The sequence below is a fragment of the Giraffa tippelskirchi genome, chromosome 6 (assembly GCF_054371585.1).
Source record: "Giraffa tippelskirchi isolate mGirTip1 chromosome 6, T2T-mGirTip1v1.2.pri, whole genome shotgun sequence".
In the NCBI taxonomy this organism is placed as follows: Eukaryota; Metazoa; Chordata; class Mammalia; order Artiodactyla; family Giraffidae; genus Giraffa; species Giraffa tippelskirchi.
In genome coordinates, this window is record NC_137280.1 from 170,558,308 (window position 1) to 170,575,969 (window position 17,662).

Below are 17,662 nucleotides of genomic sequence, written 5' to 3' on the forward strand. Positions count from 1 at the left end.
AATTGTACAGTTCTTATATATAAAGGTTTTACATTTGTATTTACTACAATTAAGAAAATTCAAATGTTAAATTTAAGACATATATTCAATTATGTACAAAAAAAATCACCAAATTACAAATTTAAAGATCATTATAAATTGTGAAAAATATATATTATAAAGAATTATCTCATAAAAGTAGCATAATACCAATTCATATAATCTAGGTAACTCCAAAAGTATAAACAATATTTATAAATTACAGTAGTGTCTATATTGTCCTAGCATAAGAGGAGGTATTCTTTGTAAATATGTATGTTATAAATGAGCCTGACTTCTTTCAAGTGCCAAAATTATTTTCACTTTAATCATTTTCATAACAAATTTTGTAAAAATGTTTATCATCTAATAAAATTGAGTACGGTGAACACAATGAAACCCTTGATAACTAAAAATCATTGTGAATGCCAATCATTTAGTGACTTATTCATTCAACTATTTCTATGAGTGGTGTGATTTTTTTTCTTTTCTCTCAAGTGGCTTTAAACTAATATGTTTTATAGTTATTGTTTCCACTCTATTACATCTAGAAAATGTTTCCACTCAACTCCCAGCTTCCACATATAGGATTGTTGTTTAGTCGCTAAGTCGGGTCTGACTCTTTTGTGACCCCCTGGACTGAAGCCCCCCAGGCTCCTCTGTCCATGGGATTTTCCAGGCAAGCATATTGGAGTGGGTTGCCGTTTCCTTCTCCAGGGGATCTGCTCAACCCAGGGATCAAACCCACGTCTCCTACATTGGCAGGCATTCTTTACCACGTAGCCACTGTGGAAGCCCCACACACAAGATATAGAAAGCCTAAGCTCTCCCTTTAGCCTCGGCTCTAAGAAACATTTAAAATGTATCTGAGTGGGGCTTCCCCGATGACTCATTATCAAGAATCCGCCTCCCTATGCAGGTGACGTGCGTTTGATCCCTGGTCCGGGAAGGCCCTACATGCCCATCTACCACAACTGTGGAGCCTCTGCTCTAGAGCCTGGATGTGCAGTATCTAAATGCACCCAGGAGGCCATGCTCTGCAAGAAGAGCAGCCACCCCAGTGAGAAGCCTGAGCACTGCCGCTGGAGAGCAGTCCCTGCCCCCAGCAACTAGGGAAAAGCCTGAGCAGCGATGAAGACCCAGCAGAGCCAAATAAAAACTCATCTAAAATCTCTGGCTGGGTAGGAGGGAGGCTGCTTCTGAACTGGGAGTGTCACGTGTTTGCTCCCCTGTCTACCCTGAACTGTCTCTTTGGTTGTTATGCACTTCCTGTTTCTCAAGCACCTGGGTTTTTGGCCACCCATTCTGGCTTCAGCCTTTGGTGCTTACGTGTTCCTCGTTTAAGTAGATCTGTCTCTCTGATGGGTGACCCACTGCTCCTCCAATTCCCTAATAGTCAAGTGTGCTTGCTGGCCTCACTTCAAATTCATTCCTTCTTGCGTCTCAATTTATAAATGCTACTCAATTCTTGAATCGCCTCTAGCCACCAATTACCATGAAATATAATTCTTCAAAACTCTGTGAATTACTAGTGCTTCTGATCCTGGTCTCCTATCAGGCCTTCAACCATTTCGTTATTCTATAAAACACTGATTGTAAACAGCTGACCTAGGAAAAAGCTGATAATGAATCTTATTAAACCAGTAACCTTATTTTATGAAATTTCAAATGGGTATGAAATTCAACAATTTTCTTAATCAGTAAAGTTCTTGGCCAGGTAGAAGTTACTTTTATTGGTGTTTACTGATGTATTTCCTCCACACTTCTGAGTACACAAAGTTGGCCGAAGTCCGAGCCAAAAAAATGGAATTATAGTGCTATATATGTGAAATACTTAATCTTTAAATAAACAGATCAGTTAAAAGTAGAGTTTAACGTTTTAACCAAACAATAATACATGCCTACTATAAGCAAAGCACTGCTTATGTGCTATAAGTAATGTACTAGGTGATCCGTTTTTCAAACGAGAAAAGTTGAACTACTGAGTATATAAACACTGATCATAGTTCATGAAGAAAGCTTTTCAAAGAAAATCAATCAAATGGACACAAGCCATTTTTTTGAAAAAAAGAAATATTTCCCTATCTAATTGGCACTTTACTGAAGCTGGCACCTTCCTCTGGAAGACATGGAACTGAATAATACTATCACAGAATAATAAAAATGTTAAAAATCAGCAATATCAACAAATCGCTTCCTGGAATTCTTGAGTTAAAGTGAAGACGTGTGTATAAAATGCCAATATTTCTGAATGCACTATGTACTGGGACACAAAAAAGATAATTAACCAATATTCTAACAGGTCACTAACTGTCTATAATAAATCAAGGACAGACTAGTACATATACATTTAAAAACAAAGAATATTATTTAGATGGTTTTAAATTCATGTTCTTTCAATAATAGTTCTTGAAACTTAGAACTTAAACTAGATATATTTAAATTTTTACACCATGAATTTTCTAAAAAAGGCCAAACGACTGACAATGATAATTAAAATAAAACAAGTTGTAAGAGGGATAGAAACATCACTTTGGTTTTAAAATGTAAACTGTTAACTAAACATTGGCTTTTTCTTTCTAGGACTATTTATTAGCTGGGGATTTCATCTATGTGTGTGTGTGTGTTTCGAGGCTTTTGATGGGCTTTGAAGGCACAGGTCTGTTTCTTATATTAAAACAAAAACAAATTCAGAGTCCATACATACACAGGAAACACATTTAATTATAAAAAAAACATTTTCTAAAATATGATTGTCCATATTGGATAGTTAATGCTGCAGTGATAACATGCATTCTTACAAATGCAGACCGAATTTCAATCTTCTCTTTTGCTGTTTCATCCATCATTCCCTGCTTTGCTGAGATCACATTCTAATGAAACTGTAGTCACAACTGCATCCTGATTTTGAAATGCCACATCTGTGACTGATGGTGGCGGTTGATACAAAAAGACTGCAAGTCCATTGAAGAAAACAGTGATAATTTTACAAATAACACCTAAGTAGAAAAACAAAAATTAATCATGGATTTTGGGCTTTAATTATTACAAAAATTAATCCTCATTGAAAATTCTTCATGAATAGAATCTCACTACATAAAGAAATTTTCATTGTCACATAAAGAAAAGGAGTATACAGGCAATTAGTTGTATGTTTTTAATTTTTAAAACTTTAGTAAGAAAGGTGATAGTTTTCAATAGAACATTGTCTATAAATCAATGAACGAGTCTTATTTTTTCTAAACAATGAAAATATATAATAACTATTCTATTTTGGGCTATGATTGTACATTCTTCTGGAGGAGGGCATGGCAACCCACTCCACTATTCTTGCCTGGAGAATCCCATGGACAGAGGAACCTGGTGGGCTACAGTCCACGGGGTTGCAGCGAGTCGGACACGACTGAAGCGACTCAGCACAGCAGAGCATACATAGCATGTACGTTCTTAACCAAGGAAAGATATTGACAGCTCACAGCATCAGTGAACCTGAACAATCAGTTGCAAAATTCTCATGTCCATGATGCAAAGTAATTCTAAAAACAAAAAAAGCTTCAGAGTTCTTAGGAGAAAGTCTCTATGGGAATATATAATATTCAATACTTAAAATTTACCTTTAAGCATAAACTAAAAATATGAAACATTTAGATTCACGCCACAGGCTTCAATTTATTTTCAAAGAACTCTGAGAGTTCTTTGAAAGAATATCACCTTTCTTACCAAAGTTTTAAAAATCTAAAAAGAGACTCTTTCTCTTTAAAGAAACTAGTTCTGGTCATAGTTCAAGCATCTAAGTGCTAACTAAATATATTAAATGACCTCACATTGTAGCTTTTGCAGTAGCTGATTTGTATTAATCATTAATATTTTATTCAAACTGGGTATTTGAGAAACAGAAATACTCATTGAGCTAAGCATTTCTAGATTTAGACTAATTATAGGTACTATTATTATATTTTTGGAATATTTAAAGGTACATATGTTTCTGGTTGAGGAATTCTCATATTTATCAGAGAGTAGGTAAAAGAAAAATTAATTATCTACATTTTTGGTCAAAAAGTATAAACATAACCAATTAAATAAATTTTTAAACATAAAAATATACTGAATAAGAAATGTTTCTTAACAGGTAAAAGTGATGGGAAGATTAATTTTGCCTATTTTAGTCAATATTTACCATCTCATTGTTTTCCTAGATTTATGTATTTATTTCTCCAGTGGATAATTATTCTGTCATTATAAATTCAGATAGCATACTCTGAATTTAAACACATGTAGGAGAAATAAGGGGCTTCCCTGGTAGCTCAGTTGGTAAAGAATCCACCTGCAATGCAGGAGACCCCGGTTCAATTCCTAGGCTGGGAAGTTCCCCTGGAGAATGGACAGGCTACCCGTAAGTCCAGTATTCATGGGCTTCCCTGGTGGCTCAGACAGTAAAGAATCTGCCTGTGATGCAGGAGACCTGGGTTCGATCTCCAGGTTGGGAAAATCCCCTTGAGGAGGGCATGGCAATCCACTCCAGTATTCTTGCCTAGAGAATCCCACGGACATAAGAGTCTGGTGGGCTACAGTCCACGGGGTTGCAAAGAGTCGGACACAACCAAGCAACTAAGCACAATTTCTTAGGTTTTTTTTTAATTTTCTAATTTTATCATACTCTTTCAAATTAGATGCATTGCTCTAGTTCCTTAATCTTAATTTCCACTGATTGCTTAACCAAGACTACGGAAGACAGACTGAAGGCAAAACGGGTTAAACATCATGGCTAACCTGTTACATCATAAAAAAGTTTCCTACAAAGTACCTCAGAGCCAAGAAAACATCCCGACCTAGACTCCACGTGCTCTCCAAAGCCTAGGTGCTTAGATGACAGTCATTCCAGTTTCTCAGAATTCTCTTTTAGCTTTTTGTTATACTTTTCAAAGAAATTTGAGAAAAACTGTTCAAAGAAATTTATATAATATGTGATGCAATAACAGCTAAAACCTTACTCCTTTCTATCTTGGACCGTGCCTCACAGACTCTAGGTATGGCCTTTTAAAACATGCTTTGATAACTGATCTCTGCTTCAGGACTAAAGGACAGTCCAGCTGCATGGACCAAACACGTCAAAATCTAAGTAAGTAACAATAAGATATCTTTTCTCTTGTCATAATCCATTTACTGTAAAGTTATCAAGAAGTCACCACTTACTTATGGCCACTAGCATATAGGCCATCTTGACATTATTATAAATCCAGCAAGCTCCTTTATTTCCACATTCGTTAATATCCCAGAGAATACATGTGCTGTCTATTGTGCTGCCAAATATAATAGGTCCAGGTATGGTGCCTAAAAGAAATCATATGTAAAATACATGAGTAAAGATTATAGTTTACAATAACAGGGTTTTTTACATATACTTTTTACATAAATGGGAAATAGGTATTAATCTGTCTATCCTACAAATCAATCAGTTCATGTACAAGTGATAGGAATATAAAGAAACAGATAAAACATTCTAAAATAATTATACATAATTATTATATATTTCCAGTCAATTCAAAAATTTATTTTAATGAACATCTTATTAATGTATTGGATTAATACATTAATAAATATTAATGTATGGTATTAATATTTAGTTAAGGAAATATTTTTGTTCACTACTTTTCTAATTTAATAAATGTTTTTGAAATTACCTATTATATTTTTAAAAAATCAAAATAAATATCTGATGCACAGACTAAGCCTCCTAAACTTCAGCACATATATTATGTGTATGCACATGTGGGCATGTGCATGTAAACCAATATGGGTGTGTGAGTACACATATATACACTATATATACACACATGCACTGACATGTATGTGTATGGGCGTGTACCTGCACACACACATTCACACTAACATGTTGAGTTCACCATTAATTGTGCAACTATGGGCCAATCCCTGAATCTCTCAGGTCCTTAATTTATTCATCTAAAAAATGGGAAAATCGGTCTAGGGGAGCTCTAACGTTCCCTGCTTTTGGTTTTCGTTTTTATAAACAATTGTAACATTATGTGTATAATATTATATGTAAAGTTATACACACAAATAATTATGTGTAAGACATGTTTCTGTCTTATTATTCTTCCTATATCTGGAATCTTAAATTCTTTTTGGCTTAAGTCATTTCTTTCATCAATTTTTAACTAGACACAATATTTACAGTATAGTTTTTATTGAAACATACAAACTCATTATTTTTCACTGCTAATGCAAGAAAATTATGTCCCAAATGGAGTTAAATGCAGGAAGAAAAAGGAATTACAATGGTTATAAAGAATATTTTTTCATAATTTATGTTGGTAGTAGGTTTTACATGAATAAACAAAAAATTTGTCTTTTACTGTGCTCTATTAGAAATGTGCTGGTGATCATATGTCATATTTTAAATAAATATAATATATTCTTTAGGGTTATATTTGCAACAGAATTGGGAACAATTGGTAATCAATCAGATAGGTAAAAAGTGAAGTCCATATTTTTTATGTGATATATAAATACTACATCTTGAATAGTAGAAGATAGTTTTCTTCAATGACAATTATGTAGTTGTCCACTTCAAATAAACTAATTGTTTTCTTGCCACATATTATAAGCAAATAAATCAATAACAGTAAGGAATAAAAATAGTCAGCAGTTACCAATGCACTTAGAAAAATGACATACCTAATAATCGAAGCAATGTGCACTGTATCCCCAATGCTAGAGATCGCTGCCTTTGATTGACACACCTGCAGATGTTGAATGCATAGAAGACGAGAAATAGCTGTATAGCGTATTTACTCTTGAGAAAATTCATTTTTATATGAGCTCAGCATTTCTAAATTAAAGTAAACATTATACGTAGGAAGTAAAAAATTATCTATAACAGCTTATATACAGTTCAACCTTTCTGGAACTGTAAGAGGAGAAAAATTTTATCTAAACTAAAATAGTGTAAATAATACCAAAGAGAGTCAAATGAGTTTTAACAAATATACAGAATATGTAGGAATAACACCAAACATAAAGGAGAAAGAACATTCATTAACCAGACTGTTTCTTCTTGACTATCTGACTATTCTGTAAGTTACAAGTCACACGACTTAAGTTGCAAGCAAATAATTCTTACTCTCTTACCAACTTTGAGACAGAAATTACACCTGTGAGTTACAGTTACAAATTAGAGTCAGTGTAAAACAGTTTCCGATACTCGATTTGATTCCACAATAAGTCTTTTTCAGTAATAACTCTCAAAGATGGATGAGATGTGATGTTGGCACACAAGCGAGTTAGAAGGAGATACAGGAGATCAAGCAGTCTTTAAAAAACAAATATGTAGGTAAAAGGTGATGTAGATAAAATAGGTGTAATATTAACAGACTACTTAATGTTTTTAGACAAAATCTCTGAAGTTTCCATTTGTCAAAAAGTATGTGAAAAGGTCGTGACTGAGTATCAGGAAACAAAGACTGAAGAGGGGAAAATTCTAGTTTGTTAGGAAATACAAAAGTAAGGCTGACGAGCTTATACAAGGGCAAATAGGAAATAATTTTATAGCTCAGATGATAAAGAATTCACGTCCCAATGCAGGAGACCTGGGTTCGATCCCTGGGTTGGGAAGACCCCTGGAGAAGGGAAAGGCCACCCACTCCAGTATTCTTGCCTAGAAAATCCCATGGACAGAGGAGCCTGGGGGGCTACAGTCCGTGGGGTCACAAAGAGGAGGTTCAAGACAGAGGGGATATATGTACACCTATGGCTGATCCATGCTGATGTTCGACAGAAAACAACAAAATTCTGTAAAGCACTTATCCTTCAATTTAAAAAGTAAATTAATTAAAAAAGAAAAGTCGGACACAACTGAATGATTAACACACACACACACACACACACAGACAAAAAGAAAGAGGCACTGAAACCGTGAAACACTGTGAAGAGCCTGGTGACAGGCAGCATTTTTACTGTTTTGGGGAAGGTTTACTATAACAGCACCTACTGTATAAGGCAGAATGCTCATCATTCTGATTCTGACATACGGAATGCACTGCCATTTCCATCATACTCAAATACAACTGATCATAATCCCAGCTTACAACTGAAGCCTCATTACAGGAGCAGAGAAAATAGCACTGAACAGATGTCAAGTAGGTAATGTTACGACACTTTCACAACCATGATCTCATTAAAGCCTCAAACATCTCGGGTTCAATGAGGTAGCTCTTCCAAAACTATACAACTAATGATCTAGTAAGGGCCGAATTAGTACTGGAACCAACAGTCAATATAAACCCCAAATGCATCCCTAAGTCCATTTTCTTTTTCATTCAACATGTTGCCTTAGGGATGGCAAATTTCACAATGTAACACATACCTTAGGATGGACACAGTTATAGGAGTACCAGCCATGAATGTAAAAACAATTGCAGCAAAAAAAATGCCAAGGAATAGGGGCAAGTGTTTACATTGACTTGAACACTTTCCAGCTTGAGCTTCAAGACTAACACTTGATGGAGTAGGTGTTATGTCAATTTCTCCTTCAATACATGAACAGTTATAATATACCTAGAAATATTAGACATAAACATATGGAAAGTGCTTATCTTGAAAACATCTTTTATCATTGCAAATTAAGTGATTTCTAGATATGGCAAACACTCTTACACAATCTTAATTCATACACAACAAATAGTGATGAGAAACAGTAATAACCCTTAAGAAATTAAGCAACTGAAAACAAGGGGCCATATTTACAAAGGAGAATACTCTGTATTTGACTATTATGTCTATGATTTTAACTTATAACCTGTTACTGATTCATGTCTTATAAGACAAATTGACAAGACTATAACTATTAGATGATCTAGAGGGCTTCCCTGGTGGCTCAGATGGTAAAGAATCTGCCTGCAATGCTGCAGACCCAGATTCAATCCCTGGGTCGGGAAGATCCTCTGGAGAGGGAATGGCAACCCACTCCAATATTCTTGCCTGGAGAATCCCATGGACAGAGGAGCCTGGCGGGCTACAGTCCATGGGGTCACAAAGAGTCAGACCTGATGGAGTGCTCACACACACACACACACACACGCACGCACGCACACACGCACACACACACACATTCTAGACTGCTTTCAATAGACCTATTCAATTGCTCAAACAGTTTTCCTGCTAATTTTCTTCTTTTCCATTATTATGATGCAAAGAAAAGCATGCATTGTGACAATCTCACTATCTATGCTAGCCTGAAAGAACGAACACTTAACATAATTTTAACCATTGCCACAGCAAAATTAAATAATACATTACAAGAGTTTAGGAAAAAAATTACTGCTTTCAACTGAACTTTTTACTATAATTTTCCAAATTATCTTACCAAAAGCAAACTGTATCCCTCTTAAGATGATGTATTTACCATAAACAAAAACCAGAAGTTATTACATTGTCCTAAAGGCTATTTTATATATAACAAATTAACCATTTAATATATGTATACACATACATATGTATATATACATGTATACTATAATAGCATGATATGTTGGAAAGTAACACGTTTTAAAAATCACAAGTATTACTTTTGTAGGGAAATAATTCAGGTATATGAAAAGTGAGGCATAATCATTTTGCAAAGGCTTTTTACATCTCAACTTTACCCTCGCTACAAATCTTTGTATATGTTTACGGCCACGATACAGTCAGAGCAGAGCTCGAGAAGTCAAAGTGAACCAGTGCTCTTACTGCCCCAAAGGCCAGAAACCGCTGGTCCGGATTCAGGAAGCCCAGATACGGAGGTGACGTTCCTAAAATGACTTATGGACTCAGCAACCAGATACACCAAATAATGAAACAACGGAGCCTTTAGAAATATTAAGAAGAAAAACTGAAAACAGTATTTTCTATCTTAATGAAATTTTACAAATCTCTTACATAAAAAAATATACAGTTGCCTATAATATAGCTAGCTGTTAGTCAACATCTGCTTCTGTCGTTTAGACCACTGGTACGAAATATAGTCTATTTCTGTGAACAAACGTGTACAGTTCTTTATTACATTATTATCAATGCATTTTTGCCTATCTGAAATATTTCATTTAAAAAATCCAGTGAAAAAGTGAGTTGTTACATGGATTAGCTGGGCATAAAAAAAACTAGGACAAATAGAAAATTTGTAAGTCAAACTAACTTGCTTTTCTAAAACAATCCCTAGAAGACAATTTACTGTTTAAAATGGTAATGATAATATTTGGTGACAAATACAAATATTGAATTAACCATGTCAAAATGACCAATACCATTTCAGGTGTGTTCTGGGTATTAGAATTTTTTATTTATTTACTTATTTATTTATTCATCGATTTTGGTTTTCTTGTGCAGGATGTTATTTGTGTCTATATATTTTGATATGTGGATAAAACTCTTCCAACAATTTAATTCCTTGTCATAATCTTCTAATTGAAGTTAATCAGTAGCACTTACTGATATTCTTTTGATGATATTTAATATACAGGAAAAAGCTACCTACTTCTCTGCTTCTCAAAGGAATAGTTTACTTTCTAGATAGTTCTAAATCTATGATATGTACCATGCTCACTTGTGGAATTTGATTCCTTATAACTGACACAAATACCTAACTTTTTCAACCTGTTTTGAAACTAAAGCCTCCCCAGATGTCCACAGATTTGAAGGTATGATAACTCTCAGTTCTGAAGCTTTAAAAATCTTCCTGATGTCTTTTCTAAAATTTTATAGGAACTTTATGGTAGTGATCTAATTAATTAGCTTTATTCCAAGGATTAAAACTGCACATGTCAATCAAGTCTATTAAATCTGCTATGATTTATCACATTTTTTCTGCCATATTTTCAATATTCTTAGACAACTATTTTTAAATCTAGTAAGCAAAATTTAAATTACTTTTAAATCTAGTAAGCTCCAGGAATTGGTGATGGACAGGGAAGCCTTAGAGTGCTGCAGTTCATGGGGTTGCAAAGAGTCGGACACGACTGAGCGACTGAACTGAACTGAAACTAGATAATATGAAAAAAAAAGTATACTCTTTCCCACATTCTGGTTTACCCCCAGCAGAAAAATGAAATCCTACATCTCTGCTGAGATAAATGTTCAATGTACTTATCACACACAAAATCATTAGATATGTATACATATGCACAGACATATTTATGTGTGTGTATATATGAACATATAAATATGTATAACCACACACACACAGACATCCATGTTAGTTCTAAAAGAAATGTGACGTAATTTTGTGATCTTAAACTATCTTTATATAGGAAAAAAAGAATGTCATATCACTAATCCATATTTCAAATAACCAAGATTGTGCTGTTTTGTCATATAATTCTTATGTATCTTATTCATTGTAGTCTCTTATATATTTCCCTCAGATCTTTTCAAAGTTACCACATTATCTGTTTATATATAACATAACCTATTATGTACTACTAGTAATGTGAATATTATTTTTCCCAAGGTTTTTAAATTTAATGAAGATGAAATTTTTAGATGGTAGATGTAGTACAACAAAATTCAATGGGATTTTTTTAAAACTATTTAATTGAATTTAAAATAAATCATATTTAGGTAATATGCATTGTAATACAGTACTAAAAGTAACTTTGCACTTGAGAATGGGTTAGTGATTTGTATATTTTTTTAATGTGTCCATCATTTATCAATTAAAAACAACAAATATTTATTCAGTTTTTATTATATACAATGTACTTAGTAAGAATAAGAGAAGTTTCCTGACTTCAAGGGACATACAGTATAGTTGAAAAAAATAAAACAATGTAAAAAAGTAAATAATATTTCAGAAGTGATGTTTACAGATATATGTGAGGAACTGCTATGACGGTAATTGAATCTGAGGCAGAAAAAGTGGGAGTGGTTGGGACCCTTTTTAAAAATTAAGGCAAGAACACCAATGAATTTTAAGTGTATAATGCATTGTTGTTGACTGTAGGTACAATGCTGTCCAGCAGAGCTCTAGAACTGACTCATTTTACTTGACTGAAACTTTATGCCTGGCTTCTGAATGGAGGAGGTAGGCCAGGGAGAAGAGACTAGTCGTAGCGTAACTCCACTAGAGGAATACAGAAGGGCATCCAGAAATACATAAGCATACTGCCTCATACGGTAGTAAAGAAGCAAACACAAGTTACCTTTGGCTGTCTTTTGAAAACAGAATGTGTACAACCTGCAAAGCAGGGAGAAAAATACTGGACTCCGTTTCCTCCACAGACAGGATAATAGTACGATCGCAGGCAGTAACAACCGGCATTACAAGGAGCGGTCAGGTTTCCCAGTTCTCCTGTCCTGTCAACAAGAAATAAAAGATGGATAAATTATCTACATTATAACTTTTAATGAGCAGATCAGAAGCATTGCTATATCTTGCCATTCGGTAATTTATTCACTCACTTAATGCTTATTTAATTAGTGAACAAATAAACAGCATGTCTGCCTTTTCACATAGAGCTTAACTTCTTGTGGAAGAGACAGGCAGTAGAAACAACAGCTACATAATAGAATGTCTGTCAATGTTTTGAAAAACATCGGCAGAGTAAGCAAATAAAGCGGTTTCTCATTTGGTACCAGATGATTCTTTTTTTTTTTTTGGTGGAGGTTGGGGAGGGCTGCTTCTGGGGACTGTAAGACGTACAGCAGCATCCCTGACCTCTACCCACTGGATGTCAGGAGCATCCCCGTAGCTATGACAACCAAAATGTCTCCAGACACTACCGTATTTCCCTAACGTGAAAGAAAATGAAGTTGCTCGGACGTGTCCGGCTCTTCGCCACCCCATAGACTGCAGCCTGCCACATTCCTCTGTCCACGGGATTTTCCAGGCAAGAATACTGGAGTGGGTTGCCATTTCCTTCTCCAGGGTATTTCCCTAGGGTATGGGTAAAATGTTAAACCTGGAAGGATGAATACAGTTACAATGTTGAGCATACTCACTCTATCAGTGGGAAAACTGAGGTCTAGAGAAACTAATTTACTTAACTTTCTTTGCCATCTAATACTCCTGCTTCCCAGGTTCACTGTTATTCCATCCTGCCTCTTAATAGGAGGCAACCACTTTTAAAATATAAAGGGTTACCCTCGGCAAAGATGGGCTTCCCATGTGGTGCAGTGGTAAAGAATCCATCTGCAATGCAAGAGACACAAGAGACTGCAGGTTTGATCCCTGGGTCGGGAAGATCCCCTGGAGTAGAAAATGGCAACCCAACCTGGTATTCTTGCCTGGAAAATTCCATGGACAGAGGAGCCTGGTGGGCTACAATATGCGGGGTTGCCAAGAGTTGGACACGACTGAGGACGTGCATAGACAAAGATACTTCTCCAGTCCCTTATCTATTTATTCAACGAACGTATATTGAGCAAGTGCAAGCCGCTCTCCTAGGAACTGGGACTACAGAGCTGATGAGGTGATTGTCATCCTCAAAGATTTCCTAGTCCAGGAGAAGAGATGGACCGAATTTATACAATAATATGTTTATAGACTGTGGTTAAAGACATCAACAACGTGCACGTTAGCCACCTGCGCTGGGGAATGACACTTAAAGCAGGCCACAGTTTAGGTAAGAGGGTCGAAGCGCTGCTACTCGAGGCTTAAAGAATGAGTCAAGTTAGCTGGGTGAGTGCGGAGGGCGAAAGGTACTTCAGAGAAGCTGATGAAAGGCATAAGGACGGGAGATAGCATCCTATATTCTATACGGAGAAATATGAATGACGTCTGAGGCAGAGAATAACAGGAAATCTAGTTGGAAAATAAGCATGGATCAGATTATTGAATGTCCCATGAGCCTTATTAAAAACAAAGGGCTTTAACTCATTTTGAAAAGGTAATCATGTATTTTAGACTGAAAAATGACACTGTTACAAGTATATTTTAAAGAAATAACCCTAGGAGTTATACAAAGTTTCCAGTTACACATACCCCAGGCAATAAATTATGACAATGTGTAGTAGAACTGAAATAGAATACTGATGAAAGAAAACAGATTTGAGAAATATTTTGGATGTAGAATCAGTAATATTCGGTGTTTGGCTGACTGGAGATAGGAACAGAATGGAAGAGTCAAGAATGACTCCTAGTGTCTAACCTGGCATTTTGGCAGAAAAGAACTAGTTTTGGGGAAGAGATGATGGGTGTGGTTTTATAAATGCATATTGAGATTAAGAGTCTCAAATTCGGTGAAGAAATTTGGTCTGGAGCCAGGTATCTTAATATCCATTTGCATATGGATGTAGCTGAAACTATGAGAATGATCAGATCAACTGTGTAAAGAGTGGGAAGAGTACAGAGGGGTCTTGGGAGTTCATGTATTTCATGAATACATAACGAGCTCCAATTATGTGCTAGACTTGAAGTGGTGGATATAGATCCAAAATAAATAAAGACACAGAAATAAGGATAGAGAAAGAGAGAAAGGAAGGAAAGAAAAAGAACGGAAGTGAGGGTGGAATAAAATTTCCTGCAACCATGAAGCAAAGTTTCTTGTACTGGGGATGAAAGACATAAATGAGTGATTTATCCAACTATCAGAAGACAGCGACTGCTGTGCTGCAAAAAGGCGACACTTGGAGAGTCGGTGTGAAACAATAAGTTCATACAGGAAACAGACTGAAGAGGAGAGTATACAGCGAACAGGACGACAATCAGAGGCGAATTTGAAGGGAAGGGTGATCAAAGAGGCAATTTTAAGTAATTCGTCTCCTGCTTGGGGCCTCTCCTTCTTCAAATCTCTTCTTCCAGCTGCTGCTAGATTCTTTATCAAGCATGATCCCATTCATGAAGTCAAGCATTACAACCTCCGCTCTCATCTAGTTCATAATATATATGTAGAAATAAGGCGACAGAAAAACTGTCCCTGCAACTCTAGAAATCGTCTCTACACAGTAACTTTTAAATTAAAATATTCTTATAATTCCCATATTATCGATAAATGATTACTAAGACATCATAGTTTAAGACCGTCATGTAAACTACCATAGAAACAAAGAAATATAGAATATATCTCTTATTATGAAGGATTAGTCACTGTAGCCTATATATTTGAAAAGGTTTATTTCATGAAGTGACGGGGGAACTATTATCAGGAAAATAGCCAGTTTGTTAAGTTTATGGATTTTTAAAATTTTTTAAATACATAGAATATTTTATTTTTTAAAAATTGAATATTTAAAAATATTTTTAAAATATTATATTGAATATACACAAAATGTATTTTAAGTATTTTAAAAACACACATAGCTGTGTGTTTAGACATACACATATGTAATATAAGAAACAAGTTTAATCACAAATAGCTGAATTTAATCATTGATGTTTTATTTGAATCCAAACTATTATTCTATAAATATGCTTCTACAAAAAGCAAAGATTTCCCTAAATCTACTGCAACTCCTTGACAGATATGCCTCTTAAAGGTGCTGTTTCAGATAAGCAGTGAAATTACAGCTTTAGACCATAGGGGGAAAAATATTGTGTGTACTTACTAAGTATAAAGTAAAATGCAAATCACCATAACCAATACTGATTACCAAAACAGACCCAAAGATCTTACAGATAGATTACCAAGGTGATATAGGACAATGGCAAATTTTAATAACTACTAGCGTTCTGGAAATATTCTTTGACAATCTCCTTTCAAACTGAATTTAGTGTGGTACTCATGTGTGTATGTACTCAGTTGTGTCTGACTCTTTGAGATCCCAAGAACTGCAGCCCACCAGACTCCTCTGTCCATGGCATTTTCCAGGCAAGAAAACTACAGTGGGTTGCCCCTTTCCTCCTCCAGGGGATCTTCCTGACCCAGGGATCAAACCTGTGTCTCTTGTGTCTCCTGCTTGGCAGGCAGATTATCACTGCACCACCTGGGAAGCCCAGTGTTGTGCTCATATCAAACATTTAATAACACATTTGAAATATTATGAATATTACAAATATCCCCTGAAATAATCAGTATTACTGATCTTAAGCTTTGGATATACTGTTATATAGGGCTTTAAATAAACCTAACAGTAAGCCTAATTCATTAATTCAGAGTTATAAAAGCTTTTTAATCATCTATGGTTACACAGCAAAGGGCGAAGATTCTTGGCATCACTCTACTAGAAATCCTGCATCTTGACAGTCTCTCTTTCTCCCACTCACTAAGGAGGTATTTCTTGAGCTTCCAAGTCTGTTCTATCCATATACTTTTTTTTATGAGTGAGTTTCTTGCATAAGGTTATTATGACTAAGCTGTCCATTTTAATGTGCAGGGTACAGAGGTAAATTAAGAATGTAGGGCCACAGAGAAAAATGATCTGATGATGTCACACCTCTGTTGTGGCTTGGCTTTATCTCTATATTAGTACAATCTACACACATTTTCACACACATCCCGTGTGTGTTAATGTATGTGTGTATGTGTGTACAGGTTTTCCCAGGTGACTCAGTGGTAAAGAACCCACCTGCCAATGCAGGAGATGCAAGAGACATGGGTTCGATCCCTGGGTTGGGAAGATCCCCTGGAGTAGGAAATGGCAACCCACTCCAGTACTCTTGCCGGGAAAATTCCATGGACAGAGAAGCCTGATGGGCTACCATCCCTGGGCTCACAAAGAGTCAGCCATGACGGAGCACACATACACACACACACATACTCACGTTTAGTCTTCTCATCACTATGAATGTGTATGTAATTAAGCACAATCTCTATGCCCCAGATCTTGATATCTCTCCATGACCAGTGCCCACAGACACCTCCAGCTGACACCACCTTGCTTGCCCTCCTTTCTGAGTATGCGAAGGGCAACCCACTGGGGGGTGACTCTTGTCTAAGGTAGAAAACACCAGATGGACTCACATCCCCATCGTTTGTTTGCCAAGGTGATACAGTAGTAGGTGTCTGTACCTCTGAAAGGAACATACAAAAAGCTGTGGTTTCTTGGAGCACATCTGGGCAAAGTTTATGGGTATCAATCAGGTCTGCACAACTTCACTTCTATCTACCTTTCAACCTTTCCAGGTATTTCCCTCCTATTTCCAGAAACATGACCTAAGTCCCATTCAAACTGGTGCCTGAATCTACCCTTCACTTTCTAGCATTTATGCTTTGGCTTAACATATTCCTCTGCATTCCCTCTCTCCAAATCTTTCTTTCTCAAACTTTTTGTATACTTAAGAGGATATATTAGCCGTATTTCTCTGTTGTGCCGTGAAGCCCTTCCTAAATCTAATTAAAGAAACTGAAAAGCTCTCTTTTGAATTCCGTAGCCCTTTATGTCTCTCAACACCTAACCCACTTTCCATTCACTGTGCTGTTTCCCAGTCTATGCAGCACCCAGGAAACTCCTTCAGAGCAGGAATTGTACTGTAAGTCTACCAGAGGAAGCAGGCAATAATGCTGAATAATGGTAATAAAGCTGAACCAAACACTGCTTTACAAGATTCACCATTTTTCATTAATAGAATGATAGACATGAACAGTAGCTACAAATCATGATAAATGTTACTGACAAACTTTTCTCTATATTTATGTTATCTGAATCCATATTAATACAGAATTATAGAGTCCCTGACCTGGTGCACCATTCCCTTCAACAGTTTCAAACATAT

General features: G+C 35.8%; 1 protein-coding gene across 5 annotated transcripts in view; it reads right to left on the reverse strand.

The window, feature by feature from the left end:
* Nucleotides 1-2,724: 2,724 nt before the first annotated feature.
* The window catches only part of SLCO4C1 (solute carrier organic anion transporter family member 4C1), a 66,578-nt gene continuing 51,640 nt past the window's right edge, over nt 2,725-17,662 (reverse strand). For 3 of the 5 annotated variants that reach the window (XM_081498877.1, XM_081498878.1, XM_081498879.1), the window contains exons 10-14: nt 12,213-12,366; nt 8,402-8,592; nt 6,715-6,779; nt 5,212-5,349; nt 2,725-3,017 (exon numbers count right to left, since the gene is read on the reverse strand). In XM_081498877.1, coding sequence (XP_081355003.1) covers nt 2,857-3,017; nt 5,212-5,349; nt 6,715-6,779; nt 8,402-8,592; nt 12,213-12,366 — 709 coding nt within the window. In that variant the 3' untranslated portion in view covers nt 2,725-2,856. The remainder of the gene's footprint in view (nt 3,018-5,211; nt 5,350-6,714; nt 6,780-8,401; nt 8,593-12,212; nt 12,367-17,662) is intronic. The other 2 variants (XR_014056281.1, XR_014056282.1) reach the window with 1 other exon arrangement.